General features: G+C 41.7%; 8 protein-coding genes across 8 annotated transcripts; 6 read left to right on the top strand and 2 right to left on the bottom strand.

Moving 5' to 3' along the window:
• Positions 1 to 1443: 1443 nt before the first annotated feature.
• LOC310868570 (microfibril-associated glycoprotein 4-like) lies at positions 1444 to 2154 on the top strand (the record flags this gene model as incomplete). Its single annotated transcript, XM_083779026.1, has 1 exon — positions 1444 to 2154. One exon carries the CDS (start codon positions 1444 to 1446, stop codon positions 2152 to 2154), a length of 711 nt encoding a protein of 236 aa, XP_083635152.1.
• A 403-nt stretch (positions 2155 to 2557) lies between these two features.
• On the top strand, positions 2558 to 5209 carry LOC310868569 (histone H3.2-like; the record flags this gene model as incomplete). Its single annotated transcript, XM_083779025.1, has 2 exons — positions 2558 to 2563; positions 4871 to 5209. The coding sequence occupies 2 exons, from the start codon at positions 2558 to 2560 to the stop codon at positions 5207 to 5209; spliced, it is 345 nt and encodes a 114-aa protein (XP_083635151.1).
• Positions 5210 to 9891: 4682 nt separating this feature from the next.
• LOC310868568 (histone H4-like) lies at positions 9892 to 10729 on the top strand (the record flags this gene model as incomplete). Its single annotated transcript, XM_083779024.1, has 2 exons — positions 9892 to 9906; positions 10427 to 10729. 2 exons carry the CDS (start codon positions 9892 to 9894, stop codon positions 10727 to 10729), a joined length of 318 nt encoding a protein of 105 aa, XP_083635150.1.
• Positions 10730 to 12119: 1390 nt separating this feature from the next.
• Positions 12120 to 12497, top strand: LOC310869399 (histone H2B 1/2-like; the record flags this gene model as incomplete). Its single annotated transcript, XM_083780121.1, has 1 exon — positions 12120 to 12497. One exon carries the CDS (start codon positions 12120 to 12122, stop codon positions 12495 to 12497), a length of 378 nt encoding a protein of 125 aa, XP_083636247.1.
• A 612-nt stretch (positions 12498 to 13109) lies between these two features.
• LOC310868431 (histone H2A-like) lies at positions 13110 to 13493 on the bottom strand (the record flags this gene model as incomplete). The annotated part of the gene is made up of 1 exon (XM_083778884.1): positions 13110 to 13493. The coding sequence occupies one exon, from the start codon at positions 13491 to 13493 to the stop codon at positions 13110 to 13112; it is 384 nt and encodes a 127-aa protein (XP_083635010.1).
• A 4768-nt stretch (positions 13494 to 18261) lies between these two features.
• LOC310869392 (histone H1-like) lies at positions 18262 to 18849 on the top strand (the record flags this gene model as incomplete). The annotated part of the gene is made up of 1 exon (XM_083780114.1): positions 18262 to 18849. The coding sequence occupies one exon, from the start codon at positions 18262 to 18264 to the stop codon at positions 18847 to 18849; it is 588 nt and encodes a 195-aa protein (XP_083636240.1).
• A 917-nt stretch (positions 18850 to 19766) lies between these two features.
• LOC310869405 (histone H4) lies at positions 19767 to 20136 on the top strand (the record flags this gene model as incomplete). The annotated part of the gene is made up of 1 exon (XM_083780127.1): positions 19767 to 20136. The coding sequence occupies one exon, from the start codon at positions 19767 to 19769 to the stop codon at positions 20076 to 20078; it is 312 nt and encodes a 103-aa protein (XP_083636253.1). The 3' UTR covers positions 20079 to 20136.
• Positions 20137 to 20957: 821 nt separating this feature from the next.
• Positions 20958 to 23316, bottom strand: LOC310869403 (histone H2A-like; the record flags this gene model as incomplete). The annotated part of the gene is made up of 2 exons (XM_083780125.1): positions 20958 to 21316; positions 23295 to 23316. The coding sequence occupies 2 exons, from the start codon at positions 23314 to 23316 to the stop codon at positions 20958 to 20960; spliced, it is 381 nt and encodes a 126-aa protein (XP_083636251.1).
• Between the last annotated feature and the right edge of the window lie 149 nt (positions 23317 to 23465).

Genomic DNA, 23465 nt, shown 5'->3' with positions numbered 1-23465 from the left:
CACATTCCATACACTAGCAGAGCGTTTACAGAAATAGAAGGTAATTAAACATATAATAAACATGGTGTGTTGCCAGGTCCATTTAGTACTTCCGACATTTCCGCAAACTCAGGCTGAAGTCCGCACTCCCAGCTGGCTGTGGTCACACCTGCAGCCCATCCCACCAGCTGGCCACCATCAGCCAGCTGACCAGTTCTGACCAACCACTTTTTTCCCCAGGAACCGTTTCAATAAGACAATTTAAGATGATTTAAGTCTTGACTCTATTTTAGTGTGAATCTCACCTCCACTACCCCTGGGTTGCCACAGGGCATGTGTGTTACCTCAACACACAGGCAGACAGGCTTATTATACTGTCAAATCATCATTCTTAACTGCAGGCATTGACACTAAGGGTTGCCCACCTGCCTCTGACAGCTAAATACAACACTAAGGGTTGCCCACCTGCCCCTGGCAGCTAAATAAAACACTAAGGGTTGCCCACCTGCCCCTGGCAGCTAAATAAAACACTAAAGGTTGCCCACCTACCCCTGGCAGCTAAATGAAACACTAACCTGGGTTGGCCTGGCCACATGCCCCTGGCAGCTAAATAAAACGCTAAGGGTTGCCAACCTGCCTCTGACAGCTAAATATAACACTAAGGGTTGCCCACCTGCCCCTGGCAGCTAAATAAAACACTAAGGGTTGCCCACCTGCCCCTGGCAGCTAAATAAAACACTAAAGGTTGCCCACCTACCCCTGGCAGCTAAATGAAACACTAAGGGTTGGCCACATGCCCCTGGCAGCTAAATAAAACACTAAGGGTTGCCAACCTGCCCATGGCAGCAAAATAAAACACTAAGGGTTCCTGACAGCAAAATAAAACATTAGGGGTTGCCCACATGTCCCTGGCAGGTAAAACAAGCACTAAGGGTTGCCCACATACCCCTGCCTCGTCTATAAACACAACACAATATATCTGTATAAACACCTGAATGTGGCCATAGAGCTCGGCCTTCTGGTATGTAGAATGTAAAATAAGAGAACAGTCACTGTTGCTACACTTATATGAAACAACAAGTGTGAAACCAAGTCATATCCATATACTGCACTATATGTGGTATAGACATTGGCATAGGAGTTTCTATCGCACAGCCAGAACAGTAATTAAAATTGTACCTATGATTGTCATCATGGACATGTGACCTAGACTTGACCGATGTGCAAACTGCCTCTTCAACCTTAGTGTCAATAACCCCTGTTAACCTTAAGGCTGTTAGGCTATTTGTCATCCACAAGATGGTCATACCTGGCTCGTCACTGAATACTTCTAATGCCATTGTTAACTATATAGGATGGTCCTCAAACTCAGACTGCATTGAACATTCTACTGCAGCTGGACATAAACGGACGCAGAGCACTCAGAAGTCTTTTGGTGCAAGGTGCAACTTTAAATTCTTCAAGATGCTCCATGCTGTTGCAGTTCTGTTTTTGGCTGTAACAGTCCACTCTGCTCCTCGTTGCGATCTCAACCTGGTTCTGGACTGTGAGGAAATCCACAACAACGTTTCCACACAGAGTGGAGTGTACTCCATCTACCCCACCACTGCACCCGTCAAGGTCTACTGTGACATGGACAAGGACGGAGGGAAGTGGACAGTCATCCAGAGAAGAGTGGACGGCACTGTGACCTTCTACAGACCCTGGGCTCCGTACCAAGCTGGGTTTGGAGACGCATCAGGCGAGTACTGGCTGGGCCTGGAGAACATGCATCTCCTCACCAACAACAGAGAGTATCAGCTGAGGGTGGACATGGAGGACTTTGAGGGAAACACGGTGTCTGCCTCTTACTCCTCTTTCTCCGTGGGTTCTGAGGCTGACGGCTACAAGCTGCAGGTTGCTGGCTTCAGTGACGGAGGAGCAGGAGACTCACTGACCTATCACAATGGCATGAAATTCACAACCTTTGACAACGACCAGGACGCCTATGCCCAGAACTGTGCAAGTAATTATTACGGTGCATTTTGGTACAAGGCCTGTCACCAGGCTAACATCAATGGCGTTTACCTGTGGGGACAGACGACTCATTTTGCAACAAGTGTAAACTGGTTCAGCTGGAAGGGTTATCATTACTCCCTGAAGGCTGTGGCGATGAAGATCAGACGTGTTGCTTAAACTTGTTTAGGTTTGCATGCATGCATCTTTGAAAAGCACAGCCGTGGTATAAAAGCCATGATGCATTATTTACTCTTTTTCATCATTTCATTTTCCTGTCTTTGGGACTCTGTTTAATCATAAACTCATACAGTATGTATTGTGTATCACTTATTTATTATTACAGTGTCTTAATACATCTTTGAAGATGTTGTCAATATACAGTATTGTTTCACCATCATGATTGAATAAAGAGATGCGTGCAAAGACAAATAGGTGTACTTGGTATTTGATTTAAAGGTTGGTTGATTGATTGATTGAATATTTATTTAAGTGGCATGCTTCCGAAGAAGCCCAGCCCATATATGGACTTACATTACAGGACACGTTTTACAATTTACATAAACAATGACAATAAAGCCACATGACGGTGATCAAGTGAATACCAATCTGACTAATACACTCCAGATCCTTACAAGGCCGATTACATAAAGCCCTTACCCCTTATCCCTAAACTTATTTGCCATTTTTTGTACTATTTTAAAACATTTTAAAATAGTACAAAAAGCTGATCTACAAGCTAACAACGTGTCAATGTAGATTGGCTAGTTTAACTATTTTTAAATGTTTTAAAATTGTAAAAAATGGCAAATACGTTTAGAGATAAGGGGTAAGGGGTGGCGCAACATAAAATAAAAGACCCTAAAATAAAATACACCATTAGGCCAACAGGAGACACATGTACGTACTTGAAGAGCTGGGATTGTCTTCTACTCCAGGGTCTAGAAACAAACTGGCTGTCCTAAATATGAATGAATGCATTTTATTTGTATAGCACCTTTCCAATCATATAGTTACAAAGTGCTTTACAGACAGGTTATAAAACAGTAATCATAAAAAAACATCAAAACAACAAAGCATCAAGACACCAGAGACAATAAAGCATGAAGAAAGGTCAATAAAACAATTAAAAACAATATTAAATTAAAATATAGAAGTGTCAATTTGTTTTGATGAGCAAGGTGGACCCTCTCTTGTAAACAAGTGCAATGCTTAATTGGGTCGTCCACTCACAGTTAACAGTCTTTGAATTGAGTTTGTGCTTGAAATGTACTGTAATTCTGCAAACTGTTAATACATATTTCAATAAATCAATCAATCAATCAATCAATCAATAAATACTTCATTATTAAATAACCATTCTAACTTCTGACCATCATCAGGATTTCTTTGTTGCATTGCCTCAAATAGTGGAACCCTCAAATCATCATACAGGGTACAATAAAACATAACATGAAAATATTTCCCACATAATTTAGGACACATACATTACATAATCTATTCTCTTCTGGCACCGCTGAAAACCACTCAGAGGCAGAATACCAGTTATCAGCTGGGCACACAATGACCGCTGGTTTCTACCAGTTCTCAGCTGGGCACACAACGACCGCTGGTTTCTGCAGGTTAGGAAGGATTTGACATACAGTTCAGTACCAAAACACTGCTTCATCTGGACATTATGATCTACGTTTTGGTTCAGACCATATGTCATTTGACCATTTATCTTTGTAATTACTAAATCATTTTTAATGCGTTGTAATGACATTGTACACAAGTAGTATGCATCCTTAGCATGCATTGTCAAAGTAGCCTATGTGGGACATACTATGTATATTAAGCTCAGCCGAACAGCACTATACCATATACTTAATCAGTTATACAGTGTATTTTCCTATTGTGGGAAAGATTTTTTTTTGTTTATTGTAATAATTGTTTACTCAATGTCATAATTAATATAGCCATGTCTAACCAGAACCACATTAGAACAAATAAGGTGTGTGGTTGAAAAATGTGAGTGGTATCAGGCAGTTTAATGACTGCCTGATACTGAATAATGGCTTATTGTCAATATATACTATTGTACCAAAGCACTTAAAACCAGGATCTTAACAAGAAAAAGTAGGCATTTAAAAAAGTAGCCGGCTATAAAAAACAAGGCATATATACCATAGTCATCATATAATTTGATCTCTCTAATAATAATATGATCTCTCTCGGGTGGAAACCTGTCCAAGAGTGTTACTTTTTAGAAGAATATATAGTACACACACACGCACGCACACACGCACGCACGCACGCACGCACGCACGCACACACGCACACACACGCACACACACATACACACACACACACACACACACACACACACACACACACACACACACACACATGGCGCACAAGTTGGTGTCTTCAAACAGACCGACCAGATAAGCCTCGGCCTCGGGGTCCAAATGACAACCTCTCATCCAGGCCAAGGCTTTATCCATTAAAAATGGATTATTATCGCATCTTTGATGTATTTACAAACTGGACATAGGGACATTGCTGTTAAATAAAAAAACTAAGGGTTGCCCACCTGCCACCCTGCCAGCTATAAATAAATAAAACTAAGGGTTGCCCAGCCGCCCCTGGCAGCTAAAAAAAAAAAAAAGGGTTGCCCACCTGCCCCTGGCAGCTAAATACAAAAAAACTAAAGGTTACCCACGTGCCCCTGGCAGCTAAAAAAAACACTAAGGGTTTCCCACGTGCTCCAAGAAGATAAATAAAACAAGGGTTGCCCACATGCCCATTACTATAATAAGTAAATTGCCAACTATTACAGACTGATTTCTAATTACAGTGCTCAGACACTAAGTAGTCAGTGTGCACATTAGGCAATAAGTTACTCGCCACCAAGGCAGCTCGTAAGAGCGCGCCGGCGACCGGTGGAGTGAAGAAGCCTCACCGTTACAGGCCCGGTACAGTGGCTCTGAGGGAGATCCGTCGTTACCAGAAATCTACCGAGCTGCTGATCCGCAAGCTGCCCTTCCAGCGCCTGGTGAGGGAGATCGCCCAGGACTTCAAGACCGACCTGCTCTTCCAGAGCTCCGCCGTCATGGCTCTCCAGGAGTCTGCCGAGGCTTATCTGGTCGGTCTGTTTGAAGACACCAACCTGTGTGCCATCCACGCCAAGAGGGTGACCATCATGCCCAAAGACATCCAGCTGGCCCGTCGTATCCACGGAGAACGTGCTTAGACTAATCTGTTACTGTTACAACCCCAAAACGGCTCTTTTAAGAGCCACCAAATGTGTTATTTGAAGATAAATTATTCCTTTTAATAGTAGATTGACAATAAGCCAATATAACTGATTATCTCAACATTTATTACAAACAGCCAATGTGTTGCATTGTGTCTATTCAGAGGCTATATTATTTAACATACCTGGTATTCATAATGACCTAAACCGCTACAATAAATAATGCTTTTAACCAATTATGTACAGACATTGTATATAGTGCATGTCAATCTGCCTGTATCAGCGTTTGCTTCTCAAAGTGGAGGTGGGGGTCAATGATGGTCCGTCTCTGGGAGGACAAACTAAAATAAAGTACAATTGGGTGACTTATTGCTTGGCAATGGGTCATTTGCTTTTAATGAAAAGCATGTACACCCAGGTTGGTGTTTTTCCTATATACTGTAGATTGTAGAAGAGTGATAAACACATTTACAAAATATCTTGTGTTGGGTGACATTGTGTGAAGACTATATTAGTTATGTATTAGTATATAAAAACAGTGTGTGTGTGTGTGTGTGTGTGTGTGTGTGTGTGTGTGTGTGTGTGTGTGTGTGTGTGTGTGTGTGTGTGTGTGTGTGTGTGTGTGTGTGTGGCCCAAATATGTTCTGCATGACTCTCTTTGTTCATGGTCACATATGTGGCCACTGGGATAATAACCAGTGTATATATGAGCCTTTATTGAGAAAAGGATATCCCCTGTATGGCTTTATACTAATACATTTCCGTATGCCTTACGAGCAAAAATGTGGACCCTTTAAATTACCCTTAAATTGAGTAGTGCCATTACAAATGTAATAGCAAAACAACTAAAGAGAAAAACAGTAACACGTCCAGTCCACCTCATCATTACCATGTGTTGTGCCTATATCTCACGAATTCATCAAATGCATAAAAATAGTTATCAAGGATGAGAAAATAACATCTATCCAATGCCACAGACGAAAAACAGTCTAAGTCCACACTATTGATCCATAATGTATAAATGATAGATACGGGTTCAGGACAACGAGGCCTTTTCGTGGAGGGGTCAGAATGAAATTTGAACTTAGACTGTTTTTCGTCTGTGGTACTAACCTATTACTATACACTATAGAGTGCCGTGTCCATAGAGTACATTATACATGCTATCGAAATAATAGAGTTTAGTCTTTGCATACATTCGTCAAGGCTAGATTTGACGAAACATTAGGAAGGGTGGGGATAATTTATCACAAACATATTAATATATATTGTAATATGCTAGAATATATAGAGAGAGTGTGTGTGTGTGTGTGTGTGTGTGTGTGTGTGTGTGTGTGTGTGTGTGTGTGTGTGTGTGTGTGTGTGTGTGTGTGTGTGTGTGTGTGTGTGTGTGTGTGTGTGTGTGTGTGTGTGTGAGAGAGAGAGAGAGAGAGAGAGAGAGAGAGAGAGAGAGAGAGAGAGAGAGAGAGAGAGAGAGAGAGAGAGAGAGAGAGAGAGAGAGAGGTGGGGACGGGTTGACAGTCTACTAGGAGATGCTCTATAGTCTCATCTGCATGCAGTTTAGTATCTGGCATTTAATAGTTTTGACAAAGCAGCTCCATTTTACCACCGCCCTTACTGCTAGTCTCCTCACAGAGACATAGCCACATCACATCCCTCTTTTTTCCCGGGATGTTTTGACAACTCAATTTTTTGATACATACCCGCTTCTGATTATCATCAAGGTTCTTATAGGGGGAAATGTCACCGTACAGGTCATCACATATCTGAGCATAAATGCATTTACTTGACATATCAGTCCAGTCAATATTTAGATGAGCAGAAATAGACACCAAATCACCATACATCACTTTAAAATAAGGCACTGAGCTTCTTGCCCGGCCCTTCTTTTTGGTCCACAGCCCCAAGGCCTCCATTATTTTTACTCTTATATAATAAACTTCTCTTTGTAACTTCCCTAGTGGTTCCCCATATGAAATTGACTGTTTTATTTATGTATTTCAGTGTCTGGTCCTATATATATATAGTCGCCAAAATTAGCAGTTTTGCCAAGACATATGTCTTAATAATCATCATCTTTGTTCTATAACAGCATGATCTATCAGCATGACTATCTTCACTTTGTCTACACCATGGACACATGTGCTGTGAGAATCAGTTTATGACTACATAATAGTAAAATTATATAAATGAGGCCCTTGCTCAAATATAATAGTGTCGTTATTTTGTAAGTTACATGCAGTTTGCCTATATGTTCTAAGGCCAGGGCATTTCTCCAAGAAAGTTTCTCTCAATTTCTTGAGTCACTGTTTGATTTGCTGATGTGATTTATTTGGTTCAAACTTGACACCAATTGACAATTAATAGTGGATATGATATAGTTAAAATCATATTAATTAATTCATTAAAAAAAAAAAATCTCCAGAGACATTGAGGTTTCCCATATTCCCTCATTTGCAGTGTCGTCGAGATACAGTAAAACATAATACATTTCCAAGCAATAAACAAAAAAAAGGAAAGAATATATATAAACAGTAACCACTCAACTACTACATAATTACAACTAGACTAAATGGGGAAGTTATATAATGGACATCAGGACTCAGGAGAGGCATGTTACATAGTCTACTACTGTACATAGGCTACGCAATATCATATTTATTACATTAAAATATAGTTAAAATTAAAATAGAGTTAAAATAGAGTCACCCAATGGGTGATGAACCACAGGGGGAGGAGTGTGTGTGTGTGTGCAGGGCGGGGCGGGGCGGGGGTTAGTAACCCCCCCGCAGCTCGATACACTTTACACATGAGGGGCAAGAAGAAGCAACATGTAACACTTTATTAGGGAGTTAAAAAGAAGAAAAATAATGCCAATGAATAAAACCAATAAACAAAAAATAACAGCAATTATATGATTATAGAGTTGAATAGCAATTACTGTAAAAACAAATGGGTGATGTGACCACGGGGGAGGAGTATGTGTGTGTGTGTGTGTGGGGGGGGGGGGTGCAACGCCCACACAGCTCTCTCTGTGCCTGTCCTCCCTTACGTCCTCACAACACATATAAAAAGGCAAGGCTCTAAGCTTTCTACTCACTCACATTTCTAACTGCAACTACAGCTGAACTCAAAAAATGTCAGGCCGAGGTCCAGTTGAGTAAGGGTAAATCCCCAGGCCCCGATGGCCTGCCTAATGAGTTATATCTCTCCTGCACAAACGAATTAGTACATATGCTAACCTCTGTATATAATGATGGGATCAAGGAAGGCAAAATGCATTCATCCTTCTACCATGGTGTTATATCGCTTATATATAAAAAAGGGTCATCATACAACTTAGATAATTGGAGACATGTTACGTTAATGAATGTTGACTATAAGATACTTGCAAAAATAATAGTTAATCGATTAAATACAGACTTGGAAAAACTTGTTGAAAAATAACAGACATGTGCTATTAAGGGAAGGTTGATGTGGGATAACTTAGGTATTTTAAGGGATATAACAAGTGGGTATACAAATGAGGGTTTCTTTATTATAAGCTTAGATAAAAAAAAAGGCTTTTGATTTTATATCCAGAGAGTATTTGTGGGAGGTCTTAAAGGTATACGGTTTTCATCATGATTTTATTAATTTGATCAAATTGTTGTACGCCAAGTCCACAGTGCAAGTTAATGTAAATGGTGTTCTAACAGAGACATTTGAAATTAAGACGGGTGTAAAACAAGGGTGCCCCCTGTCCGCTGCACTTTATATTTTAGCTATTAATCCGTTATTAAACAAGATCAAGAATGATAAAAGACTCACAGGTATAAAAACTAGTGGTGGAGAGAGGGTCGTTGTTTTGGCCTATGCTGACGATATCACCATCATAATTAAAAACAAGAATGAATTAGACTTTGTACATGAGCACTTGGCACTTTACGAAGAGATCTCGGGTTCCAGGTTAAACCATGATAAAACTGAAGGTGTCTGGTTCGGGAGGGGTGAGGCAAAGCCAAATCTAAATATAAAGGACACGGAAACAATGACAGTCCTTGGGGTAAAGTTTAGTAATAATGGCAGTTATGAACAGAACTGGGATAATAAAAATAAAGAAATAAAGGAGGACTTAGAAAAATGGGAAAACAAATCTTGCTGTTATAGAACAAAGATTATAATTATTAAGACATATGTCTTGGCAAGACTGCTTTTTTTGGCGACTATATTCCCTCCCAAGGACCAGACACTGAAATACATAAATAAAACACTAGTCAATTTCTTATGGGGAACCACTAGGGAAGTTACAAAGAGAAACTTACTATATAAGAGTAGAAATAATGGAGGCCTTGGGGCTGTGGACTTAGGACTTAAACTGAAAATTTCTTTTTGTAAAAATGTAGCAGCTGGCTTTAAAAGGAGGGCTATGTGGATAGGGGAGGCTCTGAGCTGGACCAAAAAGAAGGGTCGGGCAAGAAGCTCCTTTCCGTATTTTAAAGTCATGTATGGTGATTTGATGTCAAACTCTGCACATTTAAATATTGACTGGACTGCTATGACTAGTACATGTATATGGTAAGATATGTGATGACTTATATGGTGGCATTTTTCCCTACAAATATCTGGATGAAAATCAAAAGCGGGTGTGTATTAAAAATTCTAGTAGTAAAAATATCTCTGAAAAGAACAGAGACGTCATGTGGCTGGTCTCCGTGAGAAGACTAGCTGTACGAGCAGTTGTTAAATGGAGCTGCTTCGTTAGAACCATTAAATGCCCAATTTTAAATTGTGGTGCAGACGAGACAGTTGAGCACCTGCTAGTGGACTGCCAAAGGTCTAGCTTTGTATGGGGGAAAATGCCACAAATTGGTTTTAAACTTAAGATCAACTGTAATGCTGCCATGTATGGGGTGTTCGAGGAAAGAATGTCTGCTGTGGAACAAGATTTTTACTGGTATGTAATTTGCACTGTTGTAAACAAACTGTGGAAAACCAGGTGTGCCATGGTAATTCACCAGGAGACCATCTCGGGAGAGGTGGTCTTCAAACAAATCCAAACTGAACTAAAAAGACAAAGAACTCTTGACACACGAAAAAAGAAACTGACACCATGGCACCTACTAACATTGTAAAAAAAAAAAAAGAAGAAAAAAATAACTTTTGTATTGAAATGCATTGATTTATATATATATATATTTTTGTAACTTATGTGTATTTGTAATAAAAAAAAAGAAAAGAAAAGGAGGCAAGGGACTTGGAAAGGGAGGCGCCAAGCGCCATCGCAAGGTGCTTCGTGATAACATCCAGGGAATCACCAAGCCCGCTATCCGCCGTCTGGCTCGCCGTGGCGGTGTGAAGCGTATCTCCGGTCTGATCTACGAGGAGACCCGCGGTGTCCTCAAGGTGTTCCTGGAGAACGTTATTCGTGACGCCGTCACCTACACCGAGCACGCCAAGAGGAAGACCGTGACCGCCATGGATGTTGTCTATGCTCTGAAGAGACAGGGACGTACTCTGTACGGATTCGGAGGTTAATAATGCTGACTTGATCCTACTAACAACCCAAAGGCTCTTTTAAGAGCCACCCACACCTTCTTTAAAGAGTATTACCTAATTTTATACTTTATTGAGCTACCGTTAACTTAGTAGTGCATTTATTACTGTTCAATCATGTGGTAGTGCTGGATCCAGTGGTGAGACACTTTGTTGTGGAGCCTCTACCACAACATACTTGTTGAACAACTTTTTTTTTAATAAGATTGAAAGTTGAAACTGACACAAATCCTCTGGCCTTTAATGAATGGTTTTGCGTGCTGTTAAACATCACACACACACACACACACACACACACACACACACACACACACACACACACACACACACACACACACACACACACACACACACACACACACACACACACACACACACACCCCAATTGCCCCTGGAGAGGAAACTAATACAATAGTTAGGATAGGAAGCATAATAGCAGATCTACAAGCTGACATAGGCCTACATGGCATTAAGAGCAGACAGGGTGGAGTAGTACAGAGCCAACTCAGTTCAACCTTCCAAATACAGTAGCCTGAATGTAATAGTTGGAGCCACAAACTGGCAATCAAATGTTCAAGTTTATTGGTAAACATCATTGCATAACTATGCATTTGGATGTTTCTTATAATTCCAGACAAGAGGACCGCTCTGTATAAATCAAACAAAACATTATCTTTATTGTCAATGGCGTTTTTAAAACAAACATTGAACAAAAAACAATTAATTATCCCTTCATTATCAATGCATGGCGTTTTTAAAACAAACATTATAGGAAGGGATAAAAACAACTATCAAAACAACAAGTTTCTATTACTTCTGGTAAAGCTTGTACTCTCTCTGGATGAATGACATTTTGTGCCAATAAAGAACATAATTAATGTAGTAGTTAATCCGGTTCCTGGTTTCAGCAGGCCGGTTTCTGTCAGGTGGGACCTGAGGCCTGGACATGACACCCACTCAGTTTTATCATTATCTTACTTTGCAATATTCAGAATACAGTGTTTCCCTGTATAGTTAGGTAAAGTTAGCTTAAGTTGTGGCAAATTAATGTGCGGATGGAGATATACCTTTTATAATGGGGAAATGTGGGTGTTGTAGCAGCAAAACACATTATGATAAAAAGGGGCTTTAAATTATACATTTACCACACATATTAATAATGTATAAAGGGGCTAGTATATTTTAGCCCCTCACAAGCACACGAGCGGGAAAACATAATACAGAAAACAAAGACTCTTTGTGGCAGGATCAGCCAATCATATGCTAGGAGTCCCACGCTTCATTTGCATTGGCTCTGTATAAATAGTGGTACGAGAGCGTCCTCTTACACATTCTTCACTGCAACTGAACTATTCTGTTGAATACAAGCACGATGCCTGAAGTAGCAAAGCCAGCGCCCAAGAAGGGCTCCAAGAAGGGAGCCGTCACCAAGACCGCCACGAAGGGTGGCAAGAAGCGCAGAAAGGGCAGGAAGGAGAGTTACGCCATCTACATATACAAGGTCCTGAAGCAGGTCCACCCTGACACCGGCGTCTCTTCCAAGGCCATGGGCATCATGAACTCCTTCGTCAACGACATCTTTGAGCGCATCGCCGGTGAAGCCTCCAAACTAGCTAACTACAACAAGCGCCGCACCATCTCATCCAGGGAGATTCAGACCGCCGTCCGCCTGCTGCTCCCCGGTGAGCTGGCCAAGCACGCCGTGTCTGAAGGCACCAAGGCTGTGACCAAGTACACCAGCTCCAAGTAAACTGTTCTCTCTGCTCTAAACACAACGGTCCTTTTAAGGACCACCCATATTTTCCAAGAAGAGTTTAACCAAATATGTATATAATGAACATGGCCGTTTCAATACATGAAATTATTGTGGTTACACGCTGAAAGAAAATTATCATTCAATAATTACACGAACAGCATAAGGAGCACAAATGTACATTAGACATGTAGAATAGAACGGCGAAATAATGCATTAACTACAACGAATGTGGGTTAATTTCATTTTCCATGCCAACTGATGCAACTCGGCAATAACAGTGCTCCGACATCTTATAAATTAAAGTATTGTGGCTACATGCTGAAATAATTAGTAGATTACACGAACATGGAGCATAATGTACATTAGACATTTATGTAGATAGAGCGGGAAAATAAAACTGCGTGGGTTAATTTCACTTTCTCCCCATTCCAACTGGAGAAATTAAGCAATAACCCACTGTACTGTTATGATTGCAGACATGTGGACAGACTGGATGAATAGAAAGTTAAGCTATAAAAGTGGGCATTTAGAATATTGGAAATGGCTCTTATGCAGAAACAGTGGGTGGCTCTTAAAAGAGCCTTTGTGGGGGTTTGTTACGTCGAATTATTTCTTGGCGGCTTTCTCGGTCTTCTTGGGGAGCAGAACAGCCTGGATGTTGGGTAGCACACCGCCCTGAGCGATGGTCACTCCACCCAGCAGTTTGTTGAGCTCCTCGTCGTTGCGGACGGCCAGCTGGAGGTGACGGGGGATGATACGACTCTTCTTGTTGTCGCGGGCAGCGTTTCCAGCCAACTCCAGGATCTCAGCGGTCAGATACTCGAGGACAGCCGCCAGATAGACCGGGGCGCCGGCACCGACTCTCTGTGCATAGTTGCCTTTACGCAGCAGCCTGTGAACACGACCCACGGGGAACTGGAGACCTGCACGGGATGAGCGGGTCTTGGCCTTCTGCCTGACCTTTCCTCCAGTTTTCCCTCGTCCACTCATTTTGTAGTAGTTTTAATTCTAGAATAATAAGCACTCGAAGAAATATGCTCGAGTAGTGGCGTGCGAGACCTTTTATATATTCAACGTAGTACATTCTGTGTGTGCGGCTGTGCTCTCCACCAATCATAGAGACGGATGAGAGCGCGGGCTGAGTGTGTATGATTTTCCCACCAATCACTGCTAGTGGTGTGATCGGTTCCTCCCTAATATAACTCTATGGTTCCTCCCAGTCTAAACTCTGACTCTTCCCAAAGACGGAGGTTCTTGACCACACGTCTCTCAGAGCAAGTGGGATAAAATATTATCCATGCAATATGACACTGAATGTAGTGTAGGCTACATTTACATAAAGTATGTACATACAATTGACGTTTAATTATGCTAATAAGATAGTCAGTTTAGGGCGGCAGGCAGTCAGCTTTAGGTGGGGTGGGGTCTGCTTGGTTCTTGCCCTTTTTTCTCTCTTTAAACAATTTGTATTGTTGCAAAAAGGGAGCAAACTGCTGCATTCAAGTGCAAGGCACATTTTAGTTCATCATCATTTCTGTGTGTCAAAAGCACACAAGTGTCCAAAGTTACCTCCCCAAACAAGGAGGTTCCTGACCACTGACTAATCAGAGGACGACGGCGTCTCCGAGGCGCTAATAAAAGGCAGCCGTTTGCTCTGAGAAAAATATTCTACTACTCAGTGTGTGTTGCTCCTCTTTGGATGCACACTGCTGTTTGTGTGGAGGTTTGTGTGTTTGGCCAACGCCCTACTCTCAGGTGCAATGAATGCACTGATGGTGATTAGTGAGGCAATTGGGGAGTGAGTGAGTGAGATTGTCAATCAATGATTGTCAATGATTGTTAGTCCAGATTTAACGCCTTGCTCTCCATTTCTCCAAGTTGACTTCACAATTATCAATACCACAAGAGAGCAATCAGTGCAGCTCATGCTCTTCTGCAGTATACTTAGTCTTATAACTAACAAGCTACCAAGTCTGAAGTCAATTGCTACGCTGCCCCCTATAGTGGCAGTACATAGTATAACTAATAAAATAAAATAAACAAATGTAACACATGAGTGGTGTATTATATTCCAATATCTAACTTTAGTTCCCCACATATGTACTGCATTGTCTCATTTGTGTGAAATATTATATATTGTCCTATTATATGTATTTTGTTTTTATACAATTAGTCATTCATGATAACATAGGTATAGGCACCAACATCACCATTCTAGGTTCAACAGGATAGAAGTTAGGCGTAATGTAGTAATTCAATGTACATTGGCAGCCATCATTATTTTGTTTCTATATCAGATTATTCAAAACATTAATATTTGAAATCCAGTTTATTCCTCACACAGGATTGACTTGATATAGCAAGAAAAACAGCAATATAAGAAAATGAAGACATTTTTCAAATAAACATAATTCCGATTTTGGCCATTTTGGAAATTTGGCAAAAAATATATATTTCTTTAATTTGTAGACTTGCCACTCGAACTAAAATTGTTCTATAGGTCATTCTCTACAAATTAGAAGTGAAAGTTAAGCTTTTGTTGAGTTGTAAATGACGGTCTGTCTAGGGACCCCACTACTAGTTTTTAGCTCGTCTTTCCTGCTATTTTTGTGGATATACACCAATACTGGGTGGAAACAAATATTATACGTGTAATAAGGTTTAAGTACCAAATGCTACTCCTGATTGTGAATCCATACATATCTCATATGTTCAGATTGGATAATCTAATCAAAAGTTACAACAGTTTACATATTTTGGTAGGGCTGATGGGGGTTGGCACCTGACTACGCCCCCTATAGGCCAATTATTTTATTTTGGTGATTGCCACTCGAACCAAAATGGTTCTATAGACCCTCACCTTCAAATTAGTACTGAAAGTGAAACTTTTACATGAGTTGTAAATGACAAATAAATTTAACATGGAGACGGAACCCCACTACAGAGCGTGAAACCTGAGGACAAAGACATTCCTGAGAGACCAATCGGAACCGTCATGCAAATCTTGGAAGAGCACTTCTCCGCCCCCAAAACAGCGGTAGATTAAAAAAACAAGCATACTTTGACTTATAGTTATAAATGTATACATTTAATTTGCCCAAATTAATGATCTGTTGGAATGAAAACCTTCTTCAACATTCAAACTGTGTTAATATGAAAAGAACGAAAATCACATTTAAAAAAATGACTTTATTTAGAGAATTACTGCCTTTTCATTCTGGCGAGATGAGGACCAAAGTGCTGGAGTCTGTCACATCTGTGATCGTGTAGATCTGCTATTCTTAAAACAAAAATATTGTTAAAGTGATGTTGGTGCTGTTTATCAGCATTGCTAGGGGGAAAAAATACATCCTGACCCAAATAATCACAACCTTTCAGACTCCTTTTATGTTGAACTGGCACAATACTGAAGAAAGAAAACAGTTTGATCTGGCACATCACTGCATTCATTCCATAATGTTAACTTGAGTCCAGCTGTGTGAGGCTCCATAACCATAACCAAGCTTGTCTCAAAGTCGCCTCACCTAAATATGCACTGCCACCTCTGTCATGAATTCATCCATTACTACTATCACTGTTGAGAACGGGTTACATATAGGTAGTTAATTGGCCTCATTGATCATTAAACTTATCTGAATAAATGTTGAAAGTGTGGGTGGCTCTGAAAATAATACATATGAAGTAATGTCCATAAAATACATTCTAGTCTCCATGTTGTCAATAATGTGACACTACAACAAATACTTTTGTATTAATACAAGTTAACAATACATCTACTGATGCACAGACTTGGACACATCATCAGTGTTGTAAACCTGGGATCATAGGGTGTTTCGGGTCTTTCAACAGACACCCTCCTCCAGGCGACCTGACCAAGGCTGATCAGGCCCGGCCTGTGTCCAAGTGGCATGCTACCTCGCCCACTTCTCTCCCCTCTTCAACCAGAGCCACCTGGAAGCTTTTTCTGCAGCCTCCACGTTGTTGTCTATGGCTCTTCTTCGGTTGGCACCCGTTATGCCCATGCAGTGAACCGTAGGCTTTGCTCAGAGAGTGGCTGGCAAATCCACGACTGCCCACCTCTACTGGCATACACCTGGTCCTCCACCCATTCCTCCGACAATCCTCCACCAGCTCCTGGTACTTCTCCCTCTTTCTTTCTTGCGCCTCCTCCATTCTCTCCTCCCAGGGAACCGTCAGCTCCAGCAAGCAGAGTTGTTTTGTGGCCTCTGAGACCAAGATGATGTGATGTGTGATGGAATTTGTGATGAAAACGTCAACTGCCATCACCCAGTCTCGGGCCGTGGAGAGCAAACCAGCAGAGCAGTTCTTTGATGTTCTTTCTGGCCTTTTTCCTTCCTTGACAAATGTAATGGCCTTAGCTGTGGCTTGGGTGTATCGGCTGCCCTTGATCCCCTTGCTGATTGCTTCAGCGATGGTTTTGAGGACCTGGTCATGCCTCCATCGATACCGGCCCTCACCCAGTGCCTTGGAGCAGCTGATCAGGATGTGTTCCAGTGTCCCTATTTTGGAACACAGGGGGCAGGCAGGTGTTTCTATTTTGCCCCATATGCACAGGTTAGATGGGCTTGGAAGGACGTCATAGACCCCCTGAATCAAGAACTTGATCCTTTGGGGATTCCATGACCAGATATCCTTCCAGGTGACACGCCGCTCCATCGTCTGCTCCCACTTCATCCAGGCGCCTTGCTGCCGCATGGCCACTGCTCTGCTGGTTCGCTCTTCCTCGACTGAAGCTCGCACTTCCTCCTGCACCAACCTCTGCCTCTCCTTCCCGCTGGCAGAGTCGTATCGGGTTGCTGTTAGGCTCCCAAGTCCGGCTCTGCCTTGGGCCACTGTTCCAAGCATAGCATTGTGCTTCAGTCGAGTTTCTGCTTGTTGGACTGCATCAGCTGCCCTCCACTTCCTACAAAAGTATAGTCTACTGTACACACCAGTTTAAGTTAAGTAATTCATGCCAAAATACAACATCATGTTCCAAAGTCACATTTGTTTGCCTACATCATCACATTATTGTTAGTATGCATGGAAGGAGTGTAGGCATATCAGTGAAAGTGTATGTGTGCCATAACCAAACACATATAGCCTATACATGCACAATTACATGCAGTTGATTGAAGATGAAAACACGTGTCGTTTTCTGTATTTTGATAGCAATATGTTTTTGACCACAAATTGAGTTACAACCTCTGTCATTGGAAGTTGGTATCTACATGCTGTTCTCAACTGGAGTGTGTTTACTTGTGTCAGAAAACCTTCTGTTTGTAGGAAAACGGAAGACAAAACAAAAGTATAGTTTATGTTATTGCGTTGCCATGCATGTCTGCTAAGACGAGTTTGAGTATCATTGTTCATTTATCGTAGTTTTAAATGTTTTAGAAGACAAATGATCTAGTAAACGCTGGTGTCGGACTGTGGAAGGCTGGTGTTTTTATCATATCACTTAAAAACTAGAGTGCCGTTTTAATCTCAGTTGTATTAATGTAAAAAAGGAGCATGTGTGTTAACCGGTCAGCTCTTTGTTGCATTACATAATATACCCAGTAGATAGTTATATGATGTTTTAATCGAGGAGAAAACACAAAAGTGTCACATTAAGATAATACAGTAGAGCTGCTGTGTGTGTTGAGTCTACATGGTTCTCATGTTGTGTTTAAGTCCAGCCCCTTCAGAGCGTTCAGCGTCACACTGTGAGGGTTTACTTTCGAGCAGGAACAGCAATCTACTATCCGAGAGAATAATGGCAGAAGTCGCTCCAGCACCAGCTCCGGCCAAGGCCGCCAAGAAGAAGGCAGCACCCCGACCCAAGAAGACCGGCCCCAGCGTCGCTGAGCTGGTCGTCGAGGCCGTGTCCGCCTCCAAGGAGCGGAGCGGTGTCTCTCTCGCTGCGGTCAAGAAGGCTCTGGCTGCCGGTGGCTACGATGTGGAGAAGAACAAGGTCCGCGTAAAGACCGCCGTCAAGAGCCTGGTCACCAAAGGCACCCTGGTCCAGCTCAAAGGTACCGGTGCGTCTGGCTCTTTCAAGATGAACAAGGCAGAAGCGGTGAAGGTAAAGAAACCTGCTGCTAAGAAAGCAGTCAAAGCAAAGAAGCCCGCTGCAGCCAGGAAACCCGCAGCGGCCAAGAAATCACCCAAGAAGGTGGCAGCAAAGAAGCCTGTAGCCGCCAAGAAATCACCCAAGAAAGCCAAGAAGCCTGCTGCTAAGAAAGTAGTAGCTAAAAGCCCGAAGAAGGCCACCAAGAGCCCCAAGAAAGTGGCTAAGAAGGCTCCAGCCAAGAAGGTTGCCAAACCCAAAGCAACAAAGAAGGCAGCGCCCAAAAAGAAGTAAACTGTCTGCTCCATTTTATACCCACAAAAGGCTCTTTTAAGAGCCAACCACATTATTTTATAAGAGTATCCTATCTTCATATTGTTCATGTGAGCACCAGGCAGTTTATACCCGTGTGAATGAATGAATTAATTAATATTTTATTTTCGTGTCCATACCAATTGACCCATCCCACATGGGACACAGCAATTCAAAAAAAGCTAAACAAAACAATGACATTAAAGGCCAGTTCTTATCCGGCATTTCTCTTCACACCTAATATTGCTAAACCATGAATCAGTTTGGTTCAAATCACCATTGAATAGTGGACAATTGATTAGTTCCAAATCATAAAGGCCTACATTATCGAGAGTAGGCCTAAAGCATAGGAAAATAAGCCATGAAGTCACGGAATGTTATTATTCATGCCTTCCAAGGGTTTTTACAAATGTTTACATATAAATTATTTTATCCGGCTCTTGCATGATAATAATGATATTATTTAATATTTAATAATGATATCTCAAACGTATGTAGCGCTTTTCTGAGTAATGAGTACCCAAATACACTTTACACATGAGGTGCAAGAAGAAGCAACATGTAAAATCAACTTTATTAGGGAGTTAAAAAGAAGCAGAATAATGCCAATAAAAACAGGGAAAGCAATATTGGAGTGTCAAAAATATTGACAAAACAACAGCAATTATATGATTATACAGTTGAATAGCAATTACTGTAAAAACAAATGGGTGATGTCACTGATGTGAACACGGGGAGGAGTATGTGTGGGTGGGGGGAGGGTGCACATTGGCAACGTCCACGCAGCTCTCGCTGTGCGTGCCTGTCCTCCCTTACGTCCTCAGAACACACATAAAAAGGCACGGCTCTGAGTTCTCAAATCACTCAGTTTTCTAACTGCAACTACAGTTAAACTCAAAATGTCAGGAAGAGGGAAGGGAGGAAAAGGTCTTGGAAAAGGAGGTGCCAAGCGTCATCGCAAGGTCCTTCGTGATAACATCCAGGGAATCACCAAGCCCGCTATCCGCCGTCTGGCTCGCCGTGGCGGAGTGAAGCGTATCTCCGGTCTGATCTACGAGGAGACCCGCGGTGTCCTCAAGGTGTTCCTGGAGAACGTGATCCGTGACGCCGTCACCTACACTGAGCACGCCAAGAGAAAGACCGTGACCGCCATGGATGTTGTCTATGCTCTGAAGAGACAGGGACGCACTCTGTACGGATTCGGAGGTTAATAATGCTGACTTGATCTACCAAAAACCCAAAGGCTCTTTTAAGAGCCGCCCACGTTTTCTCTACAGAGTTGATTTCCTTTTTGCATAAGGCCTTGTGCATTCCCTGCAGTTTAGTTCAAAATCACACCAACTATAGTACCGACAACCCAATTAATCTCACATACTTGCACGCATACGTTTAGGTCTGAAGTCAGAGACTGCACTCATCACAGCTATGGTTCAAATAATTGTATTGATTGTATTGATTTTACAAAATATCACAGTACAAAGAGTATCCAAGGCTTGACATTACACCAGATAAAGATAACATCGAGGTTACAAACAGTCTGCATCTGTTCTATTTTAAAACTGTCACAAATACTGTAAACACATACACTGACTAGATTATATAAGATTATAACTGGATTTAGTTTGGAGCGTGGAATAGAACTATTAAAATATAGATTAATTTTAAATGTATTATCATATATCCCCCTTGTCTGTATTTTAGCGGGACAATACCTCTGTTTAGAGGAGCTTGTGAACCTGTAGAATAGATTCATATAAAGTTCTATTGCATTCGCTTCAATGCGTATTAAAAGCCAATGTTATCATCAACGCGAGTTAAGGTGCTGTATGTTCCAAGTTGTAAATACACCTATCATTGTAGCAATATAGGGTAATTTCATTAATTAGGCCTACTTGTAATTACATTACAACTGAACAAATACATTAATAACCCACTGTATGTCTTATGAACTAGAAAGCGTAATAGCGATACCCTTATAAAGTGCGCTTACTTTGACGGGGATATTGGAAATTACTCTCATAATTATAGAAACAGTGGGTGGCTCTTAAAAGAGCCTTTGGGGGAGTTTGTTCAGTCGAAATGAAGCAGGTTTATTTCTTGGCGGCTTTCTCGGTCTTCTTGGGCAGCAGAACAGCCTGGATGTTGGGCAGCACACCGCCCTGAGCGATGGTCACTCCACCCAGCAGTTTGTTGAGCTCCTCGTCGTTGCGGACGGCCAGCTGGAGGTGACGGGGGATGATACGAGTCTTCTTGTTGTCACGGGCAGCGTTTCCAGCCAACTCAAGGATCTCAGCGGTCAGATACTCGAGCACCGCAGCGAGGTACACTGGAGCTCCGGCGCCGACTCTTTGAGCATAGTTGCCTTTACGCAGCAGTCTGTGCACACGACCCACGGGGAACTGGAGCCCTGCACGGGATGAGCGGGTCTTAGCCTTCGCCCTAGCCTTTCCTCCGGTTTTTTTTATTTTTTATAAGTATTTTATTAAATTTCCACAAAATTACAAGTCATACTGAAAATATGCTGCTTGTCATCATATAAATACATAGCATCAAAAACATACATCATAATACATAACCTCAAATACATACATCATAATACATAATACTTACATAAAAAACCACAGACACCTAGGCGCCAGGGAGCGCGAGCGAACAGCACCATGCTTTGATGCCATGTGTACTATCCGCAGCACCCCCTAACGCCCAAATGCCTGCACCTGCATGTGCTGTTCTGAGGGTCTCGCCACCCGCCAACAAATAGCACCATGCTTTGGTGCCATGTGTGTCTATCCGCTGGCATGCGACAAGACCCCCAGAGCCACACACTCAACATGAACATTTAAAAGTATAAAACATGTAGACGCAACCGGGAGTCACATCAGGATATTACTATTTGTCTGGGCTGTTCTAGAATTACTACAGTGCCAAGGTGGGCCAGTTTAGGTGCGTGTGCAGTCTCTTCAGGTCTATTGTTTTTTTCCTTTTAAGTTCGGTTTTAATTTGTTTAAAAACAGTGTTTGCGTCAATTACCACGTTGTCCATTGACATTTTGCACCGAGTCTTCCAAATCTTAAAAATGGTCACACAAATACAAACCCAAAATATATCATAATTTTCTTTTCCGCAGTTAAAAATACCGTACAAAATGTCTCTGTGGCATGGCACCCTCAAACCTATATCGTGCATCTTGCTCCAGATTGCTTTTGACCTATTGCAGTCTATGAGCAAGTGCCATATGGTCTCTAGCTCTTCACAGTCTGGCATGGGGCATTCGGTTGTGGTCACAAAACAACTCCATTTAACCACTGCTCTAGTTGGGAGTCTACCGTGGGCAGTTAGCCACATAACGTCCTGCATGTTTCCAGTGACGAGGCCGCTGTTAAAATTATTTACTAGGTTTTTACTTTCTTCAAGGGAGCAGTGTTTAAAACATACCATCCCTCCATATATCTTATTACTTATTAAATTATATATTATTTTATTTGATTGGGTTCCCCAGTTAATATTTAAATTGCTATGTTTTGTGGTGAAATCCCCATATGCCAATTTATAGTATGGCAGTGACAGTCTGCCCCTGCCCCTCTGTTTTCTCCATGTTTTGAGGTCTCCTACCCAAGCTGCTCCACACAGAATGCCCCTAGCCACATTTTTACAGAAAGCAATCATTATTTTGCTGCCGACGTCCATTGCACCAAGGCCTCCCTCTTTGACACTTTTAAACATAAAAATCCTTTTGGTAACCTCCCGGTTGTTTCCCCAAATCAAACGTACACACATCCTATTAATTCTTGTTATGCACTTCTCAGGTGGCGGAAAAATGGTGGCCAGGAACAATAACTTTGATAAAATAAATGTTTTTACAATCCCTATTCTCGATTTATAAGTTGTGTCCCTAACTTTCCATTTTTCAACTTCGGCATGTATTTCAGTTTCTTTTCTGTCCCAATTATCTTTAGCACAGTCCCTATTAGCAAAGAAAATGCCAAGTATTTTCATTTCCTCTTTCACCTCCATGAGCAGGGCCGGCCTCCGATCCTCCTCTCCTATCCAAATACACTCCGTTTTGGTCTCGTTTAGCTTGGCCCCCGCGACCTGCTCATAGAGGTGAAAGTGTTCTCTAACGAAATCAAGTTCTCTCTGCGATTTTATAAAGGCAGTTACATCGTCCGCGTATGCGGACACCTTGGCTGCCGTTCTATTAATCCGAACTCCTTGTATTCGGTTATCATTTTTTATTTTATTTAATAAAGGGCTGATGGCAAGAACGTAGAGCGCTGCGCTCAGCGGACAGCCCTGTTTCACCCCTTTCTTTATGTCAATATAATTAGACGTCCTTCCATTTACTTTGACCGCCACCTGAGATTTTGCATACAACATTTTAACCATTTTAATAAATACTTCTGGAAACCCATATTTTTCTAAAACACCGGTTTTTCCTCGGCCACTCATTTTGATGTAGTTTTATTTTAGGGATAAGAAGAAAATTAATGTGCTAGCTAGAGGAGAGGCGCGCGAGACCTTTTATATCTTCGACAACAACACACATTCTACTGCTACTGTCTATGTGCGCCCCATCAATCATAGACACGGTGAGAGCG

This window comes from Protomyctophum parallelum (assembly GCF_964188405.1).
Source record: "Protomyctophum parallelum genome assembly, chromosome: 13".
Taxonomy (NCBI): Eukaryota; Metazoa; Chordata; class Actinopteri; order Myctophiformes; family Myctophidae; genus Protomyctophum; species Protomyctophum parallelum.
The sequence above is the reverse complement of the archived record's forward strand: the minus strand, read 5'-3'. Positions and strand labels throughout refer to the sequence as shown.